The 26148-nt window shown below is 38.6% G+C and overlaps 1 protein-coding gene across 5 annotated transcripts in view; it reads left to right on the top strand.

Moving 5' to 3' along the window:
• Positions 1-26148, top strand: part of LOC139634681 (CUB and sushi domain-containing protein 3-like) — a 334573-nt gene that overhangs the window by 210716 nt on the left and 97709 nt on the right. For all 5 annotated transcript variants that reach the window (XM_071501310.1, XM_071501309.1, XM_071501308.1 and 2 more), the window contains exons 8-12: positions 3832-3919; positions 4106-4230; positions 13977-14098; positions 22691-22794; positions 23994-24106. In XM_071501310.1, the coding sequence (XP_071357411.1) occupies positions 3832-3919; positions 4106-4230; positions 13977-14098; positions 22691-22794; positions 23994-24106 (552 nt within the window). The remainder of the gene's footprint in view (positions 1-3831; positions 3920-4105; positions 4231-13976; positions 14099-22690; positions 22795-23993; positions 24107-26148) is intronic.

Here is a 26148-nt window from a genome sequence, read left to right as displayed (position 1 = left end):
TTGTGATTTTCCAAGTTGTAAGAATAAGTCACTTTGGAAACTCTTTAATTAGACACCTTAAAGTGAAATTATCTAGTATAAGGGAGCTAGTGGTTCATAAGTCATTTGACATCCTGTTATCCAGGAAATGGCCACATGAACATTATTTTTAATTCCGTTTGAAGTCTCTTCAACACATTGACACTGGGAGAGCATGCACAAAAAGCATGAAAAATCTCTAGGAAAAAGAGCGGTACCTTTTGTTACTGAGGATTCTTTTATTAAAGCTGTCAGTTTCCACTTTAACCTCACATATTTTAGATTTATTTTATGTCCAATTTTATGTCTTTCTCATTTCTTTGTCTCTTCATTATTCCTCTTCTGCTCTCTCTTTGTCTCTCTCACACATACATCCACTTGCTCACACATTATACTCATGTACAGGTAGGAAGGTCAGTTAATTGTATGCTACAGATGAAGGCAATGATGATATGATATTTTGTAATTTTTCTTTAATTACAAACCACCCAGCACACACACACACACACACACACAACCATACATACATACATACACACACACACACACATACATTTGCACACGCATTGGTACATACTCAAAAATACTAAACATGCATATGCACATAATTGCACACCTGCAAGGACATATGCAAACACATGCACATATACAGTGATACAAGGACATACACAAATACAAACAAAACACAAAGATGCACGCACATGTACGCATACATAGACCCTTCTTGTCCATGTTGTGAATTGGTTTGCATGCTTGCTATTGATGTTTTTTTGAAAATCTCTGATTTATTTAATGTCCATTTTGTGTTTGTGTGAGCGTTCGTTTATGTGTGAATCTCTTAAATACTGTGAAAAAAAGTGATGAGCTGAGCACAGCACAAAGACACGGTGCAGTGCAGATTCATCAGGTTTCCTGACAGTTTGGAAAGACATGGTTGAGGTTTGATTCTGCAGATGTGAATTTGTATGTTAATTAGCTTGGTTCCAAGTGGTTCACGTGGTTATTTGCTCTGCTCTGACTGGTTTAGCTCTGCAGTGAAGCACAAAACCTCTTTGTGTGTGTGTTGTCTGTCCATGCATATACACATGTTTCAGTTTCGACACGTGTTTTTGTGTAAGTTCACGTATACATATGTGTGTGTAAGTGTGTGACTTGTGGGTTTCGGATGTGAGAGTGTGCGCTCTTAGTACTGATACTGTAACCAGTCCCTCTGTTATGGTGTTAATAGTCCAGATGGTCAAATTAGCCGCTCCAACAAAGCAACAAACTATCTACTCTAAAAAATACACACACACACACACACACACACACACACACACACACACACACACACACACACACACACACACACACACACACACACACACACACACACACAAGCACACACACAAGCACACACCAACCACACACCAACCACCTGCTGGGTTTGCTGATACAGACTGAACATGTACATGCATGTTAGTTGGATAGCACAGACAGCCTGGGTGGGAGGGTGTTTGTGTGAAAGCTGAAACGGGCAGTATAATCACCCAGCTTGTGTTTGTTACATCTAATTGAGTTTTCTGGCATCAGCACTTTTGTTTGACAAAAGATAAAATTGAACTTTAGTATTAGTTTTCACCAATATTTGTTTTTCAAATGGTGCCAGACAAAAACAAAAAACAAAATACTAAAACAGCATATTTTGGGCATATTATATTAGCTTTTAAAAAACATTTAAAAAATCTTGCACTTAATCAGTATTCATTTTAAATCTTTAAAAAACCTGGAAATTCAGATTAAATTTGTTCAGTGGAAATAGACCTTGCACAGCAGTGACTTATTACAGCAGCAAAAACATAAAAGATGACTTAGAAGCTCGGTGAAGATGAATTTGAGCTGATGGGGTGAAAATATGCAGAAAACAAAAATGATGAGTCATGAGGATGTTGTCTTGAGCACCCAAATAACATTATGAATTGTGTTCTTCCACCCTCAAATGTAATTCAATCAGACTAATCAAATAAGTAATCCACAGAACACTGTCACATTGTTGTGTAGTTGCTGCCTTCAAAACAAGTTGAATATTAAACTACAGTGAAGCACATGATTAGTCTGTGTTTCCCTCTTAGTTGATTCATTTGATCAGTCCATCCATTTGAATATCCAAATACACCATCGGGTATTTTGTTTGCTGTATAGCTGAAGTAAATAAGCACACCAAGACAGTTTCTCCCTCTAGTAATATTCGACTGACACCAGACATTAGGAAAGGATGAGTAACTGAAAAAACACTTAAAAATACACAGTGGCCTAATTTAACTTTCATTGGTGTGAATGAAAGATGAGGGAACTCAAAGATTATTCAAATAAATATACTCCCACCCTGATCTCACTTTAAGAAAATACGAGAGATCCCGTCATGTGGGGCCCTAAATTGAGTAAAAAATAGGTCATCAGTGGACTGTGGCTCATTAAGATACTATATCACAATTAATACTTTTGTTGTGTGCCGGCCTGCTAAAAAACAGCTCTATGGCACATGATGGATCCTTCTCAGTATGACAGAAGAAAGAGCTTTAGTGTATAATGTGTTTTGAGCTGGAAAGGTTTTAAAATGGAAAGCTTTTGAATTGGAACAGACTTATTTGTGTTTTGCTTTCTTTCACTGACCTGACAGCTATGTTTCTTTGGCTTCCCTGAGTAGACGTAGAATTTGCCTTTTCTCTCTGAGCTCATCCTCATGCATACTGACACACACTGTCCATTGCTCAAAGTAAACCCAGCAGCTATGTTTCTTGAAAGTTTTATAACTTTTGAATGCTCAAGAGAAAGAAGAGACTCTAAATGGTTGAGGTTATGGAAATAAAAATTCTATACTGCGGTGTCTTTTAAGGAAAACCAATGAAATATAGCTGTGGGGTTATTTATGTGGGATAAAGGAGGCAGGGGACGAAGGCGAAGGACAGGAAAAGATTAAGAAACCAAACAAGCAGCAAGAATTTAAAAAAAGACAAAAAAGAAAAAAACTGTAAGAAAGGAAAAGAAAAGCAGAAAAGATAAAGGAATTAAAACTACCTACATATAGTATACTGTCAACAGGAGTAATTACAGATAGAAAGAGACAAAGAACACATGCATCATGTCAGATATATGTTATTCATAGTGTCGCAGTCTCAAAGTATTTGTACAAATTTACCTGTTGTCTCTGTTCTACCACTGGGGTGTGTGTTGTTTGTTTGTAGTGTTACTGTCAGCATTAGCTTCTTTGAGAGAATTAAGATTGTATCTGGAGTGCTGTTTCGTCCCTGTCTGCCTACCTAACCATCTAACCCATCTGTCTCCTGGTCTGTCGAAACTGTTTCTCCTTCCACCTGTTTCCTGCTGCCTAGAAAGTGAATAAGTGACAATACAGGCATGCTTCCAAAACTGAAACTAAGAGTGGAAATTTCCTGGGGAAGACTTGTGCTGAATGCTATCAATAGAATAACAGACACAGGTGGTTTTAGATTCAGTTCACTTGAGTTCTCTGAAGCAGTTCTTTGGTGTTAAATTGGCAGCAATGTTAATACTATGGCTATATAATTAAAATGTATACATACTCATAATAGCCAGTTGGGTTTATGAAGACATGAAACATAAAAAGTATAGTTTATAACAGTCAAAAAAATTAAGTGGTAGTATCAGCCATGGATGCACGTTTATCTAGAAGATTTCCTGTCTTTAAACAGAGAGTCTACTTGCTTTACCAGTTTAGCTTTACTGTGGGCTTTGGCCTTGCTTATTCTAATCTTGCTGTCCCTTACTCTCTACCCTGTCTATCTTTCTGTGTAGTAAATGAAGGTGGTGTAAGACAGGCGTCCAACTCTTGCCCTGACCCAGGAGAGCCAGAGAATGGAAAACGCCATGGCAATGACTTCAGGTACCATTTGCACTCAATAACAGACAGACATGGACTTAAAATTACAGGTTTGCATTCAAATATAGAGGTGGGCATGTATGCCTTTGTACAGAGTGCATATGTATTAAAAAATATATTTTCCTATTTTTCTGCCCTGCTTTTCCTCTGTATGTGGTTATGTGTGTGTGCGTGTGTGTGTGTGTTTAGCATTGGCAGTGTGGTGCAGTTCAGCTGTGGTGAAGACTATGTTCTTCAGGGCAGTAAAACTATCAGCTGCCAGAGAGTGGCTGAGGTCTTTGCAGCCTGGAGTGACCATAGACCGGTTTGTAAAGGTAAGAAATAGCTCTCCACGTGCATTAGCACAAGTATACAAAATTACTGACACCACCAGAAACACATACTGCCAAGACTCTCAGTGATGCAAACACAGATACACATGGAGGAAGAGGCTGCAATCATAAATGTGAAAGTACTCAAGCAGAACTGCCCATGTACACTGCCTCAAAATGATGCCAGTGTGTTGCCTTGGCCTTTCCTCAGCATGAGTTTGTATTGATAAGTGTTGCGTTTATAGTGGAAAAAATCCCAATTCTGTTTCAAGCCTCTGGCTAGAAAATCATGAATCAAAACACTCCATAATCCAATGTTTTCAGTGTGGTGCCTCACTAACATTCAGCAGTTGCATGCTTTCATCAGGGCAGCTATGATAGTGATTGTTCAGGACCTAAAATGACACCATTTATTGTAAACACAGTAAACTGTCGGTAACCACTTCTGTTGGCAAACACCATTCCAATCATTATTGATCAATATATCATATAAATCAAGTAGCAATTTGCAATACAGTTTTTAAGGAGACAGAGGATATATTATCTGCTCATACATACAGTAAAGAGACAAAAGTGACACCAAATTTCTCCTTACATGGTGACAGTTGTGTTTTTCATCATTTCACTAAATGCTTCATCATGCTTTCCTTACTGGTTCTGTTTTCACATCTGCCACTGTTTTAGGCTCACACTTGCTACACACACACGAACATATATTCACACATGTGCTCACACAGAAGGACTGAGACAGAGAGGGAGGGCGTGTGTCATGTTAAATGCCAAAGCCGTTTGTCATGTTTCCCTTCACTAAGCTTCAGACTGTGGCTGGAGACACATACTTTAACATAAAAACCAATATTCACTGTGTGTGTGTGTGTGTGTGTGTGTGTGTGTGTGTGTGTGTGTGAGAGAGAGAGAGAGAGAGAGAGAGAGAGAGAGAGAGAGGATGAGAGAGAACTACTTTAACACCTAACTAATAATCACTGACATATAGAACTGAAAAGGAGAAAGAAGTTAGGAAAGAGAAAATGAGGGCAGAGAAATGGAGGAAACAGATGAAGGAGTCAAGGCAAAGCTGAAAATTGTCACAGTGACTTTTTCTGCTTAAATTGTAGCTTGTCTGAAAGGACTCACTAAAGCCATGATAATACATTAGCATATGAACACCAGATAAACTTGGGAATGCAGTAATGCACCATTTTAACAAAAATACATGTACAGTGTTTGGAACGTCAACTTCAAATTATTAACCTTACTGTAGGAGCAAACACTGAATCCAGCCAGATCTGAATAATGATTTTGTGATGTACCAGCCCTCTTCTACTGTGAGATGAAGTGCAAGGTCAGCAACAGCTACAGAGTAGCACCCTTGGAGCCCGTAGGGACAGGGACACATGAACAGGGTAGATGCAAGTCAGTCATGGGTCCTGCTATCTTGCTCTCTGGTTAAAGGACACAATCTAACCAGTAGCCTCAAATGCTACTCTAGGTTTCAACTGTGAACCAGACACACAGGGGGACTGATGTTGCCATGACAGCACAGATCCTTGTAAGCAGGCAAGATATAACCTGGCCAATACTGTTTGGATATGACTGTCTCACTTGAGCTCTGATTGGTCTCTGCCAATCAACCTTATTATCCAGCTCATTATCAGAGATGTTATAGTGCTGATACCCTTAGATTGGCTCTTTAGGATTGTTACTGGCTCTGAGGTATTCATCATCACTAAACACTTTGTAACGAGCAATTAAATATAGCCACTGACATTAAGCCAATCAACTCTTGCATTTACCTCCATATTGCGATGGGCTAAGCATAAAGGCCTGATTACCAGTGACATTAAAAGTCCCTGCTGTTGTCCCTCGAAGCAGTGAATGAAAAGAAATGACTTCTATCACCATGTAACACAGCCATCAGTCTCCCAGTCATCAGGGATGTTTGAAAGAAAAGTATGTGGTCAGGGTGAGAGCTACAAAACTTCTGAGAAGCAGGTGTGCATCATTAAAACTCTGTTGATTTAAAATAACAGGACACTTGTATTCCCAGCACAAATAACAGTCAGTGAACAACTTTTTGACAAAATATTGACAAAGTGAACCATTCTGCTCCATGGTTGTTGCTAAGTAACAAGTGATTCTGTGCTAGTTGATCTTTGTTATTCTAAGCGTCTCACAATTGAGGGCACTGTTACTCCAGCATGGTCCCCTAATACAAAATGCATACACTCAATTTTTGATACACTATACTAAAAGACAAGCAGTTCATATTTATTGTTTACAGTTCATGATACAATTTCTGACAAACCTACCTGTAAACACATTAAATGATCCACAATCGATGCCTGTTTAGACAATAATATTGTTGAAAAAGAAGACACTAGTTTTTTTCTGTTTGCTACTCATGCAAGTACTGCTGTGTGTCATTGTTATGCAGTATATCTCTATCCTCCTCTGGTGAAACAGAAAGGTATGCATCTTCAAAAATCCTGTGAATCCCAGAATGAATATATTGAGGTTGCTTGAAGGACAAGATACATGTAACATTGGAATCATATCTATTTGACAACAATGCTGAGACTTTGTTCGAGTTCTATGCCAAGATCACTCAAAAGAGAAAACAGAAAAGCAAAACATTGCAAATATACATTTAAAGCTGTTTCGGTGGCATTGCCTTAGCTGAAAAGCATAGAGGAGACTAGAGACTACTCCTCTATTTTTAAACCTAGTCACAAAAATCAGTATCCCCTTAGGGACAAAAAGCCAATATTGAAATTATGAAAATAAAAATGCCCCAAAGGTAAGAGAGAAGGGCTAGTCTAAGGCTAATAGACTATGAGCAGAATAGACTTTGCTCCTGTCTGAGAATAGTCTGTGGCTCTTATCATTAATGAAATTAATTAGTTTTATTTTCTACCCTCTTTTTCCAGTCAGCAACCAGGATATGATATTATCATCATGTAGGCATTCAATGAAGATGTGTAAAGATTTTCTATGCATCTGAAACATCAGGATCCATTACACCGAAGACAAGCGCACATGGACCCATGCATTTTTGCAGTTTTAGTTGAAAGAGGAACAAGCTCCAGCTTGGCAAACACAGCACTATCTGGAAGTGGAGCTAGCTTGCATTGTTAGGAGGTTTATAGTAATAGCAGCTGTGGTGATGGTGCACTTCAGTAATGGACAGTCATATCAATTCATTGCATCTTCTGTATAAGCTGCAGTTGGCCTCCAAGAAAGAACAATGCAGCACATCACAGCACAACAAAGTGTTTCCAAAACTTTTTTATTCTAAAGTTGATTTTGCAGAGACACTAGAAATCATGCATAACTCTGAGAGACATATCTACTCAACAAGGTTACAACTACAATAAGTTAGTAAGGTAAAACGTATCAGATATTAGTGACTATATTTTTTTTTTCCTAAAGGGTTTTTCCTAATGATTTTCTCTGTATAAATGTGGAACCTGTGAGGCTTACTGTTCTAGTGTGTAGAATAATACAGAAGGTTGAGTGCCAGTTTTTTTTTTTAGAAGATTGAATTAATTAAGATGCCCACAATGTTTGCAGAGGTGGACTGAGCTGGTGGAAATGCCAGCGCAGTTTCGTACCAGAATGTGTAGGTCAACAAAAATAACTGTGCTGCATATGCATAATATGCATAAACACAACCGGATTTGCACCACTTTACCTTGGCACAAGTATGTTGATTTGGAGCCATGAAATTGTCTAACAGACACATGCACAAAATTATGTACTTGAGCCCAATGAATATGGCCTTTTGCCGCTGTTTACACCTCCACTGGCTTTGCAGGTGCATGACAAAAAAAGGTAATTTTGGAATGAGTTCAACAGGTAAACTAGTGTGTAAGAGCAGCAGAGCAGCCATGATTGTGTTTCATTACAAGTGCAATTTGCTCGTCACTGAGAAAATACTGTGTTCCCTAAAGTAGAGTGTCCTTATTTAGCCTACTTTGTTTTATCCTGTTAAACAAAAATGGAATGAGAGAAAGGCTGTGTCTAGCTTAACACAGTTTAGATTTGACCTTTACATCCAGACCAGCCAATAGCCAATGTGGAAACTCATGAATAACATCGAGAGCGGCAATCTGTCAGGAAGCATCAAGCCAGCTGACTTATTAAAGGGTCACTTCTGTCAAAACACTTAAATACAGCTAAAAGTGTCTGTTGAAACATTAGGGGGGATATGAAGTGAATGTATTGTGAAAATTTTCCCTTTATGTCACAACAGTGAACCGACAGAAAGAGACAGATAAATATAAAAAGAGAGTCAGAGAGGGACAGTGTGTTAATCACTTTATTAGATACAATTAAACAATTACAAAACTTATAAAACTTAAAAATAAACTACAAAAACAGCCATCAAACTGAAATGTCCTTCTGTCCACTCCTACAACACTTTATGAGAGAGGGAGGGAGAGAGAGAGAGAGTGTGTCCATGTGGCACCTTGATTAATGGACAGATGGCAAGGTCACTGAGCCAACTCTCTCTCTCTCTCTCTCTCTCTCTCTCTCTCTCTCTCTTTCTCTCTCTCTCTCTCTGGCTCTCTCTCTGTGTGTTGTCTGTGTATGTGTGTGTGTGTGTGTGTGTGTGTTTGTGTTTGTGTGTGTAGGTGGTGTATGTGTGTGTGTGAGAGAGAGAGAACTCCAGGGGAGTTCAGTTGATCTGCCTGAATATAATGACTCAATGAAGAGTGCTATATGTCAGCCTGATGCACACACACACAGAGACAGACAAACACATGCACATATGTTTACTACAAATAGGAAACAATGAAAAGAAAGTAAGAAGAAGGACGGAAATTAATGTCTATACACACTGTACAACAACTGCACTAAATGACTGTCTGTTGGTGTGATTGAGCATGCATTTAACTGTGTGTGTGTGTGTGTGTGTGTGTGTGTGTGTGTGTGTGTGTGTGTGTGTGTGTGTGCGCACATAACCATTAAAGCTCTAACCAGAGTGAGGGACATTGGAACACAGTGTGCCAGCTTAATGATGTCATCAATCATCCTCTGTGTCCATTGGTCAATCTATCTGCTCCTGTAGGCAGCCTGTTAAAACAGCCAGTTTGGCTTTCCTACAAAATCAAATCAAAACCATGATCTAAGCCTCAGTGTGACCACATTAATTTTATAAAAAGTTATCACTGAAAAATTCTGAATTGGTTGAAATGTATTTTACTGGTATATAAGTTTTCTGACATTGTAACATTCATCCAAATTCAAATTTGCTATACTTATTGGCACCGTATAAAACTTTCAAATATAATCCAGACAAAGAGCGCCTGTGATTAAAAGTGAACATGATAGCCTGACAAGTAATATTTGTATCCTTGTCTTCGACAGAAAAATAGAGGATACCCTCTAACCCTTTTTTGTCAAAATCTGGATTCGAGGATTTCATTTGAGCTTACCTGTCTAGTTGATTACACATCATCCCTGTCAAAGATGCTTTAATGAGAACTTTCCTTTTATGGAAATGGTTCTTTAATTATTAATTTCCTTTAATCATGAACTTCCTTTGATGAGGAAATTACCATCATAAGCAAGATAACTATTCTTTAAAAATCACCGTAGGCTTTTTGTGATGAACTGGTAGATTATACACAGTGTCAACGGGGCATGCCATAGATTGATTTGTGAGTTTATAAGCCAATAAAACATCTACTTTGATGCCTAGTATCATAGTATGTAGTTTACTTGATGAAAGGCAAATAAACCAAAACATTAACGTTATGGCAAATGTGTACAATAAATAATTGATTAAATCTTGGTCACATAAAAAAGTTGGCCATCTAGCACTGAAACCAAAGATGCATTTGCACCAAGAGGACACTGCTTCTCCAGTAGCATGCCATTTCAAAATTAGCACACGAATTGTGCACTTCTGAAAACTCTGCGTACAATTTCATTCAATTTTTTATCTGATTTACATCCACCTCCCACACACTGTTCTCTCTGTGCACTCTGGTTGTTGTGCAGGGTTGGGCACATAATCTGGAATAGGTAGGGATCAAGTGCCCTTGATATGCTCAGCAGGTATTGTTGTATGGGTGACTGAACCTGAGCCTTCCATTGGAGGGGCAACTTGCTAACTGCAAAGGCCATCCTGCTGAGAAAGCAGCCAATTCATAGACCTTGAGTGTGAGGCAGAGATCAGACCGAATGAGACACTTACTGTATGAGTTTCTGTTATGCTAGAATGGAGAACCAAGTCAAAACACTGTGAAGCTGAACAATGTTGAGGTTCTTACTCAAAAACATTTCTCAAAGAAACCTTCCCACTGCTTATGGGGCGTTTCAGTTATACTCTGAAGCCATAAAACAAAACTTTAGAGAACTGTGGGCAAGGGCATTGGAGCTACAGCATAAGCTTTGGCAATGTGAGCCTTGCCTGAAACATAATTTAATTTTGGTCCGCCTCCCAATGGTTTGTGTGGGTATGCATGTTTGTGTCAATTTGTTAGCGTGTGAGTGAGAGAGAGAAAGTGAGAATCCTGGGGGAATCTACTTGATCTGAATATATAAACTCAAAAGCGGATATGTTGTCACACACACACACACACACACACACACACATACAAACACACACACACATACAAACACACACACACACACACAAACACACACACACACACACACACACACACACAGACTCTCTCTCTCTCTCTCTGCACTTCCAGCCTTAAACATTCAGTTAATCTCGCTCATGATTCCAACAATATGCTTTTAGTACCAGATAGACCTCATCAAAAATTTTAATTTAATCTAAAATTTATTATCTCTTCAATGATAGTGTAGCCCTTTTGGGCGAGACAGAGACAAAGTTACACAGACTGACAGACAGGCAGAGACAGTGAGACCATCATTATAAAACTATTCCATTATAAGTAATAGTCCTGCACTCAAATTCTTCCTTAAAGCTAGACACTGTGTATATTACAGTGGATCAAATGACCACGTGTAATGTAAAAGGTATCAGTGACAAACCTACAGGCAATCATAACCAAGCTCTGCAGCTTTACAGATTTTTTTAGCTCGTTGTTTTTTTTTGTTTTTTCTTTTTTTTTTTGGCCAGGAAGCTCATCATCTCTCATCAATCACAGGATAGTCCCTCAGTACATTACCAGCCAGCACCAAACAGCATGAAGAGAGGTTATTAGCATAGAGGAGCATTTAGCCTCCAAAGAGCCAGATATTTCTGCCAGACATTGATGGAGACCAAAACAGAGCTAAAGGTAGAGCTAAAAATTGACTTGTGTGTACATCTAGCCAACCAGATACAGAACACCAAATGAATGCTAATTGCTTTGTCTGTTGGACGTATAAATAAATGTAATTATTTGCTAACAGCATATTCAGCATAACAGCTTTATAAAATGATAATGTTATTTATAGAACTTGTTCTGTTGCCACCAAAGACCAAAATAATCCGTTAATGACACTTTAGATAAAAGTTAAATGTAATGAAAGTTTAAAAAGTAATTTTTTCTATTATGCAGGAAGATTCAGTATTATTATAGAGCATATTAACTGATTAGGTTATTACCTATGATGCATTCATATGTAAGTAAAACATGCAAAAGACACAGGAGGAGACAGAAAGAAAAACAGAGAGAAAAAGAGATGGACAGATACTAAGAGCAGATGACAGGCTGCACTGTGAATCATGAACTACTGACAATGGCTGACAGAAGGACCCAAACAGCGTGAATAAAAAGCACAGAGAGTAAGATGGAGCGAGAGACAGACAGATGCAGGCCGAGAGACGGATAGAGTTTAATATAAATTATGGGATGTTAGCTCCTCTGGTAATTCTGGTGATAACTCTCTCCGCACTATCACTATAGCAACACCATACCCATTCTGCTGTTGGCACGGCAATGGACTGGCCATTCGTTCAGGCCACGCTGATTGAGCTGTCAATGTACACACATACACACACTGTTACTAAGATACACACTCTCTTTGTGACATGCAGATAAATCATTTGTCATGTGCAACTCAAACGCACACCCACTTCATCTCTGTGTATCTATCAGTGTATAAACTGCAGTGAGCTGAACACAAGAGAAGGTCATCTGAAGATGCATTATAGAGAATTAGAGAAACAACCAACCACTGGGTTCAGTCAAGGGGAACTCAGGCAGAGATCCAGGAGAGACAGGGAAACAAGGAGAGAGAGACAGACTAGAGAGATATAAGATGTCTCTAAGGTGTCTTGTACTTGTTCTGACACTCTCTTACAGCACCTCATGGACACACCCCATTACACACACAAAGAAACACACACAAACACACTGTGGTATGACTCTTTTACTAGTCCCTCTCCTTCATTCAGACCACGTCTCAGTAGCAGTCAGGTGTGTGACTGAAAGCGTTTGTAAGTTTGCATGTCTGTGAATTGTGCGTGGATGGTGAGTATGTATAGGTTATGTTTGGATGCACATCATTGTGCCTCTTTTTATGTTTTTGCGCACACAAATCCTCCTGTGACACTGTGCTAATGGTGTGTATATGCGAGTCTGTGATTTTGCAGTGTTTAGTGCATTTGTTTCTTGACTGTGCAGTACGTGTCAATGTGTGACTGGATATGCATGTGTCTGTTGTTAAAATATGACCATATAAACGTTCGTGCTCATATGCTTTTATTTTGTGTGTGTGTGTGTGTGAGTGTGAGTGTGTGAGTGTGAGTGTGTGCGTGGCTGTTAACTGCACGTGTTCCTGTGGCCTACCACTGAACAAACTAATTAAGGAACAAACGCTACTTCAAACCAACCAGAAAATTACCTCCCAACTCTAACAGGACGACCCAAGGACAGAAAAGCAGGTTCCCTATCACATCAAGTCAGAACACACAGCCTAATAAAGGCTTAGCTGGTTTATCGAACAACTAGCATGTGTCATTTTCAACACCCCACTGAGTGTAACTTTAGTATTAGTGTATGACTTTTCCAGCACACAAGTGTTGACATACAGTAATATTCTTCTATGGATTTTCATAGAGAATCTCCACTCAAATCACATAGTTGTACACTTATACACCATTGGTCAACCAATTAAGCGTCATAGCTCCGTGTAAGATGTGTGTTGTCCCAAGCTGCACTGTAGATGTTTTAGTTCTTTTAAAGATGGAATGTAATTAATACCCAGCTACTAGATGGAAGTTGTTGACTTTCAATAGATTTTGAGAGTAAATTGCTGGTGAGTGTCTCTATCAGTCAATACTGCAACTCTTGCTAATCCTGTGGTATTTCACAGCCAATAGCTTCCAATTAAGTACTGCTATCCAGGGAGATGTCGCTGACAGTATCAATAACATCTATCTGACCCTCTTCTCTTCTCTTCTCTTCTCTTCTCTTCTCTTCTCTTCTCTTCTCTTCTCTTCTCTTCTCTTCTCCTCTCTTCTCTTCTCTTCTCTTCTCTTCTCTTCTCTTCTTCCATCACCACACCCATCCTTTTGATAGCTCTCAGTGTTGTATTAGTGTCACTTTTAATTGTTCTTTACTGGATTACTTATGTGACCCACAAGAGCTATATTTTGCTTTTGGATTTATTCTGAGAATGTTTGGTTAAGTGTCACCTAAATGGTTTAATTATAAAGGTAATTGTCTCTCTGTTGTAGTGCGGTGACTCAACAGTGTATAATTGCTTTTGTGAATACCACTCCTAAGTCTACAGTCGTTTCTTATAACAATGATTTTGTGTTTTTTTTCTGTTCACAGTGAAGACATGTGGCAGTAATCTTCATGGTCCGTCAGGAACCTTTACATCTCCTAACTTCCCAATTCAATATGAGAGCAATGCACAGTGTGTGTGGATAATTACTGCTTCAAATCCCAATAAGGTAAAGCTCATCCTCTCTTCCTTTTGTCCTTATGTCTCTATCTGTCAAACAAACTCTCAAATTCAAATTGTTGTTGTTAATTAACACACATTGCTATGAATTATTTCTAAACCTAAATCAAATATGACTGTTTGATCTGTTTATTGCATTAAAACGTATTATTGAGTTACTCTCTGCAAATATACCCAAGCTCAACACTGAGAATATGATAACTCCCATGTAAGGGGGAGCTTTAATCCTACAGGTGAGAGATGCGGTGGAAGAGGGGGCTTATGAAAGGTTAAGTAAGCAACATCAGCAATTACAGAGCAAGAGTAGGGAGTGCATGTAATCTTCAAGTTGTCTTCCTGAACTAGCTCCCAGGTTTTGCTCCATTTGAATTTCATGCATCAGATCTAATTTTAATTGATATAGCACAGCACATCTTACAGGCATTTGCAAAGTTGGTTTAACTACATTTTTACATAATTGAAATGTGTTGATAATAATTCATGCAGGAGGTACTGTAAATTATATGCTAGTCAGGGCATATCAGTGTCTTATTCAGTGTGATTGGTTAATCCTGCAAAGGGGCAGATGATAGGCTGGAGGTCAGAATGATAGCTGCTATTGGTCGCTCTATGTCCCAGGAGAAATCTGATTGGTATTCAGGAGACACATTCTTATTCCTCTCAGGGTCACTGTGGTGACCGCTCTGTCGTCAATGGCAACACCTGCGTCAGCACCATAGGGACATACATGCACACATAGACACACTTTTTCATACATGTGTGCAGAACTACACACTAGCTTATTTTCTCATCCACACAAATACACACACAGACATACACACTTTGATCTTGCTCAAACTTTCTCTCTCTCTCTCCCTCTCTCTCTCTATCTCTCTCTATCCCCCCCCCCCCTCCCCCCTCTCCCTCTCTCTCCTGCACTCTCACACACAACTCTCTCTGTCACTGCCCAAGGCCTCTGGTTTATGGCCTAGAGCAATACATTCTCTGTTGAAGGCTACAATGTGTTTGTGTCTGTTGAAGGCTGCAGTACTAATGCCCTTCTGCACTCTTTGGGCTATATGTGTATACATGTGTGATGTGTGTTTTTAAGTTTAAAATTAAAGTGTATGTATTTGTGTATGTATGTGTGATTATAGCTATTGTCAAACACGTTGTTCTTAACGAAGATCAGATCAACTAAAGCTATGTCAAGTCACTTTTATAGCCCTTTATTTTCAAGGCTTTATAGATGGCATATACTGTTATGTTCCATACTATATCATGTACATGTCATGCACCTTATTGCAGCACATACACAGTATGCATTATACTCAGTCATATGCATGCCTTTTATCACTGCATCATAGATATACAAAATGTCATACACTATTTTGAATGATATACATGTCATGTACTACACTGCACCACATGGTATTTATGTCTTGTATGACACTATATCAAACCTCAGGAATGTGGACATCCATTCAGAAACACAGACACAGTACACCAGGGGCTAAAACCCATAACACGTAAAGCACCACATCCGTGGTTCCGGTCAGGTTCAGGTCAGAAACGTTATCTTTCATCACTGCCTCTTTCTCCTTGTCCCTAGACTATATACCATGAATAAAATTATATATATATATATATATATATATATATACACACACATACACAAAAAAAGGCTGTGGTGAAATTCAGTGTGTAGTGTGAGTCAAAGAGAAACAAAATATCCAGCATTCATTGCTTCTGGCCAAAATGCAATGCTTGAAAAATAACAGACACAGTTTCTAAATATGATTAAGCCACATTCTAGAAGGTAAGTCATTGCGTTTTGATCTGCTAAAGATGAATTTTATGTTGCTGTTGTTATCAGAATCTTTTGTTGGGTTCAGTCAAAGATTTAATGAGTCCCTTGGCCATTAACATCAAATCTGACCTGGAACAGATGTCAACTAGTTTTCAGGGGTCAGGTATTCTCAAAGACCTCTACATTTAAACTTTTTATAACATATCTGTCCCACATATTTTTGGAAATCTGAGAGTTAAACCCATTGCTGTGACCACATTCATCAGTTTGGCATTTATAGAAATTTGGTACGACAGAGGAGTGGAGGCTTGGTAATATATTAAGCCCATTTAAAGAGCCAGATGAAGATAAAGCACTAGTAAGGGATGAGCATCACAAAAAGTGCCTAATCTAAGTGCCTTTAATTTGACTCTTAAACCATTTCCCATATCATTCATTTTTCATCTGTCTTGGCAAGTTGTTGTATTCATGTGGGGCATCTGTGAGGAGGCACATGCAAGAGCAGTCATATTAGTTAAATCATGAAGAAAATTGACCTCCATCTCCATCTTCATCTTGCTCCTGGATTAGCATCTTTAGCGCTGTCAGACTTGTCTCATTGCCATGAGATAAGTGTCATTGTTTGCTAGTGGATTTTTGGCTGAATTAAACAAAAATGCTTTTAAGTCTTTGACATCAGTAGTATTAATCAATCAATTAGAAGATGTTAAGTATTTAAAGTTTAGAAATTGTAAAGTGACATGAGGTACAATTTAAAGGAGCAACCCAAGCACTTTTTACTTACTTTGGGAGGAACTTTACATTAACAAAGTGAATATCATACATGTTGGTACATATTTATTTAATCAAAGAGGGGCTTTTAAAGATTATAAAGGCTATTGATTTATTGTAAAATAAATCGCATAAATGGCTTTAAGCTCCTAAACTCAATTTTATTATGATATATCAAAATGTTGACAAACATTTGAATGAACCCTTTCAACTTTGCAAAAACACATGGTTAGGTATACAGATACTGAGATATACGGATATTCCAGTACACATTGGTTTAGGAATCCACATTCTGTCATTGCTCAGTAGGAAATTGCAGATCCACAGAAGTATCTAGAGGAGCAAAAGGTAATTTACTAGGTTCAAAGGCAGGCTTATGTTGGGCAGGTGGCAGAGGCAAACAAACGGTAGGATATTGGCAGGTGAACAACAGGTAACAGGCAAGAATGGCTAGAACAGAATGAGAGCAGTGATGATCTGGCACACTGGCAGTAAAAAGCTGTCCTCAGTTAGGAGGCTGATGAGGGAATGAGGGGCAGCTTAGCAGGCAGGTGAGTGGTCAGTTGATCTCCTGAGGAGAGAAGGCAAAAAAATAGACAGATACACACTTGGACTCAAAAGAGAGAGAGCATGTGGCTGAAGAGGGGGGAAATGGGGAAGAGGGTGATGGTGCAAGCAGTATAACACATTTGGAGTAAAGGAAAAGTCCCAACTGAGTCCGCCTCTTCCACTAGCAGAACATCTCTTTTTTTATTGCTTGTACGTGTCTCTCCCTATTTCATCCTGTACTTCCTTTTTCTCATTCTCTGTCTCATCTTTCCTTTTCGGTCTTTTTTGAACTACCCATCCTTCCTGCTCTCTCACTCCCAGAGGCTCTGTCCTCAGAATTACCCAGATTCTTCATTAAAGAGCTCAGCCTGAAACCATCAAATTACTATGGAGAGAGGGAGAATAGAGAGAGGGAGGAGGAGGGAACTTGAGGGAAAAAGTCTGTTTTTCACTGCTTCACGCGTCTCGCGCTCTCCATTGCACCCATACATATTCTACATTTCTTACTCTCTCCCTCTCGTACTCTGAAAGTAAAGAGATACAGGGTGTCTTCTCTTTGTCTCTTTCTGTCAGCCCCATTCCCTCCATCATCCTCTTCCTCTCTCCCTGCTTACCACTCTGCTCCCTCTCTCAGGTTAAGTGTTAATGGGTTTCTATAGCTCTCTGATGTTATTGCTTCATTTAGTTTTGGCAGAATGAGCCTTTAGAGCCAATTCATTCTCTCCTCTTCTCATTTAACCTTGGGGATGGCAGGACAGGAAGGCCATTACAAGACTTCTCTTCTCTTCTCTTCTCTTCTCTTCTCTTCTCTTCTCTTCTCTTCTCTTCTCTTCTCTTCTCTTCTCTTCTCTTCTCTTCTCTTCTCTTCTAGTAGATGTTACTGCACAATTTTCTATTTTTCTATTCTTCACATTACTTGTTTATGATGTGTGAAATAAGATGAAATTTTTGGCAACTTCATGTCTACTGTATGTGTCTAAGCTATTTCCTTAGTTCATTAATACAAATGCAAAATGCTCTGATATATAAATTGACAGAATTAAGTATTAACTGGCTCAGTGTCACTTCATACACATTTGCATGCACACTGTCATGTATAATGCGTGGATACAGGAAGAGTACTGCATATATAGTTAACACCACTATGACAAACAGAAAGGAAGTGTAATGCCATGACATTCAGTGAGAATAGAAAATTGCTTTTGGTTAGGCTTTCTTTGTACTAGTTTATAGGCACTGAATTCAGTAATGCCTGGTAGGCCTACAGAAATCAGACTGAAATCACATACTGAAGCCACAAGGCAGAAACCACTTTAAAAAAAAGACTTTAAAAAAAATCACTGCGCTGGCTTCTTTTGCTCACTCTGAGTCAGTAGAATGGCATGCTCCTGCATCTTCTTGACAGGATGAACAGCATAGCACTTTTTTTTAGGGCTCAGGTTAAAAAATATGAAACATTTAGTAAAAGAGAACTGTGATTCAAATGCAATTTCCAGTACAGCAGTTGCATAGCAACAGTATAAGCTGTGCATAGCCTTTCCTACAGGTTCCTGTTCAGAGTTGGTTTCTATCCTGGTGGATTCAGCTCAATGAAACAGAAGTAAGGGAAAAACACTAAGTTGCAACAGTCTCGAGCCATCAGTCTTCATCTGCTGAAGCCCGGCTCTTCTCACAATGGCAGAACTTAAACCGTCCAGGCAGAAGCAAATTCAAGGGGAATGACGAGTGGCAGAGGGTTTACTGTAATGCTGTCACAGACAATCTGTTATTCCCCAGGTCTGTCTGCGCCCGCTTTACATCACTGACTGTGTCGCTCACCAGGTGTTTCAGATATTCCTATGGTAAATGTATCTTCAAGGTATCCCTTGATCTTATTATGATATGGGTAGGAAGCCTCCCCCACCTCATTGTCTCCAAGACAACCAAAAGGAAGTGCTTTATCAAGCAGAAATCCAATTCTGTCGCCTCATTGGCTAGAAGCCATAGATGGATGGAAAGAAGGAATGCAGCAGCCAATTAGAAAGAGAGAAAGACAGAGAGAGGCAGGAGAGATGGAGGGAGAGAGAGAGAGGGAGATGGATGTTTGCATGAACACCCACCAATTAGAGGAGAGGAGAAATATGTAGAGTGTTCACTTTCATCCATCACACACACACACACACACACACACACACACACACACACACACACACACACACACACACACACACACACACACACACAGCACAGTAAAAGACATATACAACGCACACATAAGTGCGCAAACACTGTCAGTAATGAGGTTCCAAACGAAGTTGACTTCAGTGTAATGTTCACATTCATAGACACACATGGGCTCAGTGTAATGTAGTTATATCCCTGCTGTGTTTAATGCTGTGTGAACAGTGCTGATGTAGCATTAGTGTGTTCTATAAAGGATGTATGCAAGGAGGTAGCTGGACCACTTTTCATCAGTGGAACTCACAGACCCTCCTCTGTTTCTATAAACCACGTGGCCAAACAGGGCTGGCCTGTCTCCTGCTAAACAGCCAGAGGAGACTGGATGGTTTCTATTACCTGGCCAACTAACAAACCTTATTTCTAGTGTTTTACATCACATGGTATTTACTCAGTAACTGCCTGCTCCCATTTGCTTTATTCAGCTTCTAGAAAATGCAAAATTTCTCTTTTCAGATGTGAAGATGAAGGGCAGCACATTATCTACTCTACTACTGTGACTTCATATGAACCTTGAGGAATATTTTCCAGTATTGATGCACTGATTGAATTACTTCTGGAAGTGCAGAGCTGGTGTAAAAACTACAGAACCACACTTTTACATGAAGCATGTAAAAATCTAGAGGAGTTTGTTTTGTATAATGTAAAACATGCAGACATGTATATTTTCTTTCCAGATTATATAGTTGATGACTTTTTTTGCACATGTGTGGCAATATCTTTATTGCTGATAGGTTACTGCATTAGGATCAGAAAAAAACATGATCTGTCAGGATAAATCCCCACACAAACCAGCATTTTTAAACCTCAAGCACATCAAGTGTGCAATTTAGAAGATAATCTACTCTCCGTGTGCATGCATTATTTGCTGCACCTGCAGAATTTTCTGCAATGGTAGCCTCACTAAGACTAACTATAAAGGTGAGCTTATAAAACATAAATGTACTAAAATTTTGTTGCCTCAAGAAATGAAAGAAAGTATCCAACATGGATTTTTAATGTGAAAAGATACATCTTTATTAAAAATCTAATTTTGCCTTTTGATGATACTGTATGTGTAAAAAAATAAATAAATAAATCACATGACATATACTGGTGCACCATATTTACTGTCAAACTTGCAATTGTATTGAAAGTCTGCTTTGGGCTCAAAGGAATAATGTGGTATGAGTGAACATGGTGGCGATGTAATCGCAGGAATAGACACATGAATCTCCACCGAGATGTATCTGTATGTGTGAGTGTGTTTCTATGTGTGTGTGTGTTTGAGTGCTGGTATGCGTGTGTGTGTACTTGCCATTTAGAGTTTAGCAGGGATGTAGGTAATGCTTTAATCCCATCTTCTGCCTTACATGCTGATAAGACTGAGTCAGCATTGTGAGCAATGGGCAAATCACTGATTCATCTTTGTAGTTTCCCTCGTTTAACTCCTTTCCGGTCACATCAGGTGATGGTAGTGCTTGGGCTTTCCATCTTGCTTAATTTTATTGTGGTATGGATACATCAGTTGTTTTGTTTCATGTAGACTTCATGTCAGGCAAAACGTTAGTCTGCCTTTTCTGCCACAAGTTACATCATGGACTGTTGTAGCTCCTAGTTGTGAGGGAAATAAAAATGAATCTCATGAGCAAGAGCAAATCAGGCAACACTGCCACCAGATGAGCAGTTAAACAGCAGGTAAGGGAAAAGGCATGGCCCCTGTTCTTATGTGCTCAGTTTTTCATTTGTTCTCTCGTTCTTCAGAGATTCAATGATTAAGGTCATAGTGAGGATAAGCTGTTTGCACCTCAGCACACACATGGGTGGAATCATGTTCCCAGGTTATTTATGATGTCTGTCTCAAACAGAATCTTTGAATACAAAATACAAAAACAGCTGCTCAGAAATAAGAGGATATTGATATGCTGAGAAGTATGCACACTATTAACACCAGCATGTAAGCGACTCAGACGTGTATGAATTTTTTTTTTTTTTTTTTTCTTTTTGATGTTTTTGAAGTCCTCCAGCAGAATATTGTATCTGGAAATCTGAAAACTCTGCACAAGGAAAGAGGAAGAGGAGGGAGGGTAGGGAAAGTGAGGTTTCAATCTTCCCCTGAGGGTCAAGTCAGAATTCTAGTTTGAAATATTCTAACACTGCACATTGCTAGCATCAAAGATTCATTATTACCCCCCCTCTTTCTGTTGCCTCCTCCTTTTCTCTCCTCCCCTTTTCCATCTGCCTTCATCTTCTTCCTTCTGTCTATGTACTCCCCTCTTTCTGTCTCTCTCCTGCTTTATTTCTCTTTTTTCTTCCTCCTCCCTTCTCCTTTTCTCTCTTCCTCACTGCCAAATGTGTTTCTCTCTGGTCTTAGATGAAACAGAAAATGTTGGTTTAATAATTCCCAATCAGAGTTTTGAGCTGTGTGCTGATTCTCACAGCTTCCAGTGCAGTGCAGGAGGTGCTCCTTATCTTGCCCATGTTCCTTATGCTGTGTTGAATAAAGTCACATCACATTGTGTGATGCATTAATAAATTCTAATGAGTCACCTTTGGTCTAGTATAATTCCATGAGAGGGAAATGTGTCTGTGATATGGTCATAGGTGAACGTCTAAACATAAAAACTGCTATGGAGCATATGCTGGTAATGATTGGGGTCAATGGAGGGAAAAATCATTTTAAATATATACCCTTGAAATGGTTCATGTAATTTCTAATTTATTTCTTGTTCATACCTTCTTTTCATTCAAGGTATTTTGTGGCTTTGATTACTTTTACATACTTTTATCATTATTTCTGTCAATCTATACTCCACACTATCAGTATATTTACTGCTTTTTACCCGCCATATTTAAGAGTTTCTGTGAAACTGACATCCCTGGGCCACTATTTGGACATAAGTTATGTTATCAGAATAAAGTCATAATTTAAATTTTTTTAGAATTGCTAAGTTGTAATGTTTCAATAGTAAAGCTGGAATTTTATGAGATGTTTTGTTGTTTGCTTTCAGTGGCCCTAATACTCTGTTATAAATATCATGGCACAGCAGTTCTTCATCCTCTAAACTGATGGTTCTTAAAAGGGAATCATTAAACACATTCCCATGCACTGTAGGATTCTGGTCTCTTCTTTTATCTTCTTATGGGTATTAATACAGTAACCATGACTTCTGTAATCCTACATTTAAAATTCAGTCCCAGATCGATTTTGACTGGGCTGAACTGAGCGTGGCGTGAAACTTACATGTCTGTCTTTTTTCTGTGTGTGAACTGTAGGTAATCCAGATCAACTTTGAAGAGTTTGACCTGGAGATAGCCTATGATACTCTGACTATAGGAGATGGAGGGGAGGTGGGAGATCCTACAACTATACTGCAAGTGTAAGTATTACGCTGTCTTTTACATACTCATACAATTTATTTCCTTTGAAAAGTTTTTTATTGAGTTTTTTCTTAATAAAGTATAGAGAGTGTCGACTATAATACAGATAGTGAGATAAGCTTGTGATTTTGGAAATTATAAATATCTAAACTTTACTTTGCTGCATTATTCATCTGTGAATCAGAGGTGGCAGCTCCTACACTGTATCATATCTCCAACAACGCCAACGTGCGTGGTGGTGGTAGCTACTCGGAAAAAACACATTCAATTTTCCAGAGGCAAATAAGTATCACTGATATGTTGAACTCATAAATAGAATATCATAAAAAAAAAAGAAAAGAAAAAAATCACATCGTTCTTTGTCCTTCCTTGAAAAGCCTCCATAATAAGTCCAGTTGTCTTCTTAGAGCCGTAAGAATGAGATACATACAAAGCAAGGTGTGCTGTCGTAAGAGGCAGATTATTGCAACAAAGCAGCTTCACCAAAGTAAAGTCTTAAGATAAACTCTGAGAGATGAATGTAATAACTTTCAGAAAATGTGCTGCTTTTCTGTTTGTGATTTCATAAAAGAGATTGTGAATTGAACACTGTGTCTCCATAATGACCAGCTAACTTCATAAGCAGCAGCACTAGTGTAAGTCTATCAAATGCTAAAGTCTAAATGGTCAGAGTAAAAACTACCTCTACTTCTTCTCTGTTCCATTTCATTCTGGTTCTTTATGTAAGCCGACCACTGCCAGCTGGCTCGAAATCCTCCATCCTCTTTGTTGCAAGTGGTCAGATCGTAAAACAACAGCGTATTATTTGTGCTCCTTTTAAAAAGTCGAGCTGTTCTTGAGTGTTGAAAATGCTCCGCTGTGCCCAAAGGGATAACAGATGCGGAGCCTTTACAAAGTGGATGATTTTAGTTCACTTTGCATGCAGTCACTATTAGCTTTCATGTCTAAAGACGCTGGCAGTCTGAAAAAAGACCAGATAGTATAAATGTACTCTGAGAAATTTGCTTTCCTGGAGCAGCATTCTGCAAAACCAAACCAAAGCATTCAACTCTTGCACAGTATGCTGCAGCAATTTGTTCACATTCAGAGTGGCACTTGAGAATCTGATTATGTCTATGATTGCAGTGATGAAAATTATACTTTCTATGATAGCAATTATGACGATGATGATTTAATCGTAGTGTATTTTGTGCTCCAGCCTGTCAGGTAGCTTTGTTCCTGACCTAATAGTCAGCATGACCCATCAGATGTGGCTTCACCTACAGTCAGATGAGAGTGTTGGATCCATAGGATTTAAGATCAACTATAAAGGTAAGTTATGACCATGTGTTCATGTTGAGAGTGAAAAAGAGAGAGCAAGAAAGTGAGTTTTATGCACGTTAAAGAGTTATAAAAGGGTTTTCAAACTTCAAAAATAGGTAAGTTTATTTTGATCTTGTGATGTGTATGTAGGCGAGGGAACTTCCTCCATTTGTTGTACTCCACCCTGTAGACTGGGAGTAGACTGGGTCTTTTTGTGTTACAGTTCACTGTAACTTACAGAAGTGACTTGTGTGACTGTGAAAGAAGAACTAACTCAGTGTTCCCTCTTAAAAATGAAAAGTTGAATCCATAACTAGTAAAATGGATGCTTGCTCAACACTGACTTGGTCTGGTATGATCACTAGTTTATGCTATGATAATATTTTTTTTGTTTTTTGTTTAATATTAGACAAAATATTGCTGTTCAAGTTAAATTACTAAGTCAGTTCACTTATATTTGGCTCCTCTCTATTTTTGCTTCTATTTATTTTAGCACAACACAAACATTTTAATCATTTTCTCAAAAAACTATGTCACAAATAAACTTTTTAATTGTTTTATCACTAAGATAAAACAAGAACATCAGGAGAGATGTATTCTGTTCCCTGCCTGTGTTCCCCTTCCATCCTCTCTTAGTCAGGTTGCTTAAAGATGAACTCTTTAAAACAAGTGACTCAAGGGAAATCTTGGGAAATGAAGGGAAATTCAATGTGCCATTATCCTGCAATTATGACTTGTGCCCAAGTGGCTGCTGTCCAGCAAACTTGCATTCATTGTCTCACTTTGGATCTAGACTCACTGGGAAACATTCTGTGTATTCAACATGGAGAACTTAAAGGAAATACATCCACCAAGAGCTAGAAAGATGCTTGCAGAAGTGCAATAGGGTTGGAGCGAATGCTGTCATGATTTAAACCACAGAAGGTCAGGAGGTCACTACTGGTCACCATGAATCAGTCCAGCAGCACAGAGGGTTTTGTTGAAGGATGGCCTCAGTATTAGTGATGTAGAGTGCCCAGGTGTAGGTGAATCCTTAGACACTTTTCCAAAGATTGGGGAGACTCTTCCAATCGGATTTAAAATACATGTTTTTCTAGCAACACCTGACCTCTTTTGAATATCAATGAAGAACAGAGTATTTTTCCGCACTGTCAAATCAGCTCCTGCCATATTAAAAACATTAACCTTTCCCAGGTTCCCTGTTTGATGGATGTAATGTGAATTTGATTACAGTCCATGAAACATGAGTGGTGAGCTTTGCTGCCAAAATGGACTTTGTGTGCCTCATTTGAGTGTCATCATCTATGGATTTATCGTCATAATAAGGTCACAGTGCTGAGTCTATTAATGCAGTGAGTTCCAAGAGTGGAGGGACAAGGATACGTTGTTTTGATGTATTTTTTCCCTTTATACTCCTTGAGTTTCAATGTGAAGTTCAAATGATAAGCAATACTAAATGGTGCTTAAAAGAACATACAGTCTAATTAAGTTGAAGGTTTTTACATTTTGTTTTACACTGTATTTTCCAATACTGTAACACTTTATATACAGTAAAAAAAATTGGAATGATCAAATACTACAATTCTGTTTCTCTTAAAGGAACTCTACCAACACAGTTGTCTTGTGTCAGTGATTTTATTTAAGCAGCACGTGCCATAATCTGCTCTAAAGCATGCAATGGTTCACAACACATGACCACATAAAGAAATGCACGTTTAAAGAGGAGTCAGTTTTGAATAGTAAAGGGCATATGCTTAGAGGCTCCACAATATCACTATTCATTTCTCCTGAGTAATTTCCCCACAGAGATCAATAGAAAAATTAATGGAGAGAACTGCCATCTAAATGCATCCATGCTTATAATAATGCTCCATTATATGGGCATGATTGTCTAACATTCTTTTACTTGCAGGAATTGACACTGCAGTGGATACAGTCCATATGCTTACATTTATACTATATCTATCCTATAAGGACAATGAAATAGCAGATGTTTTTTGTAGTTGTTCATTGGATTGAACAGATTATATTTTCAGCCAGTAATCGCTTGT

This window comes from Trachinotus anak, unplaced genomic scaffold (genome assembly GCF_046630095.1).
Source record: "Trachinotus anak isolate AG129_WGS33_773 ecotype Australia unplaced genomic scaffold, CSIRO_AGI_Tana_v1 ptg000016l, whole genome shotgun sequence".
NCBI lineage: Eukaryota > Metazoa > Chordata > Actinopteri > Carangiformes > Carangidae > Trachinotus > Trachinotus anak.
Note: the sequence above shows the minus strand (reverse complement) of the source record. Positions and strands in the feature narration are given on the sequence as shown.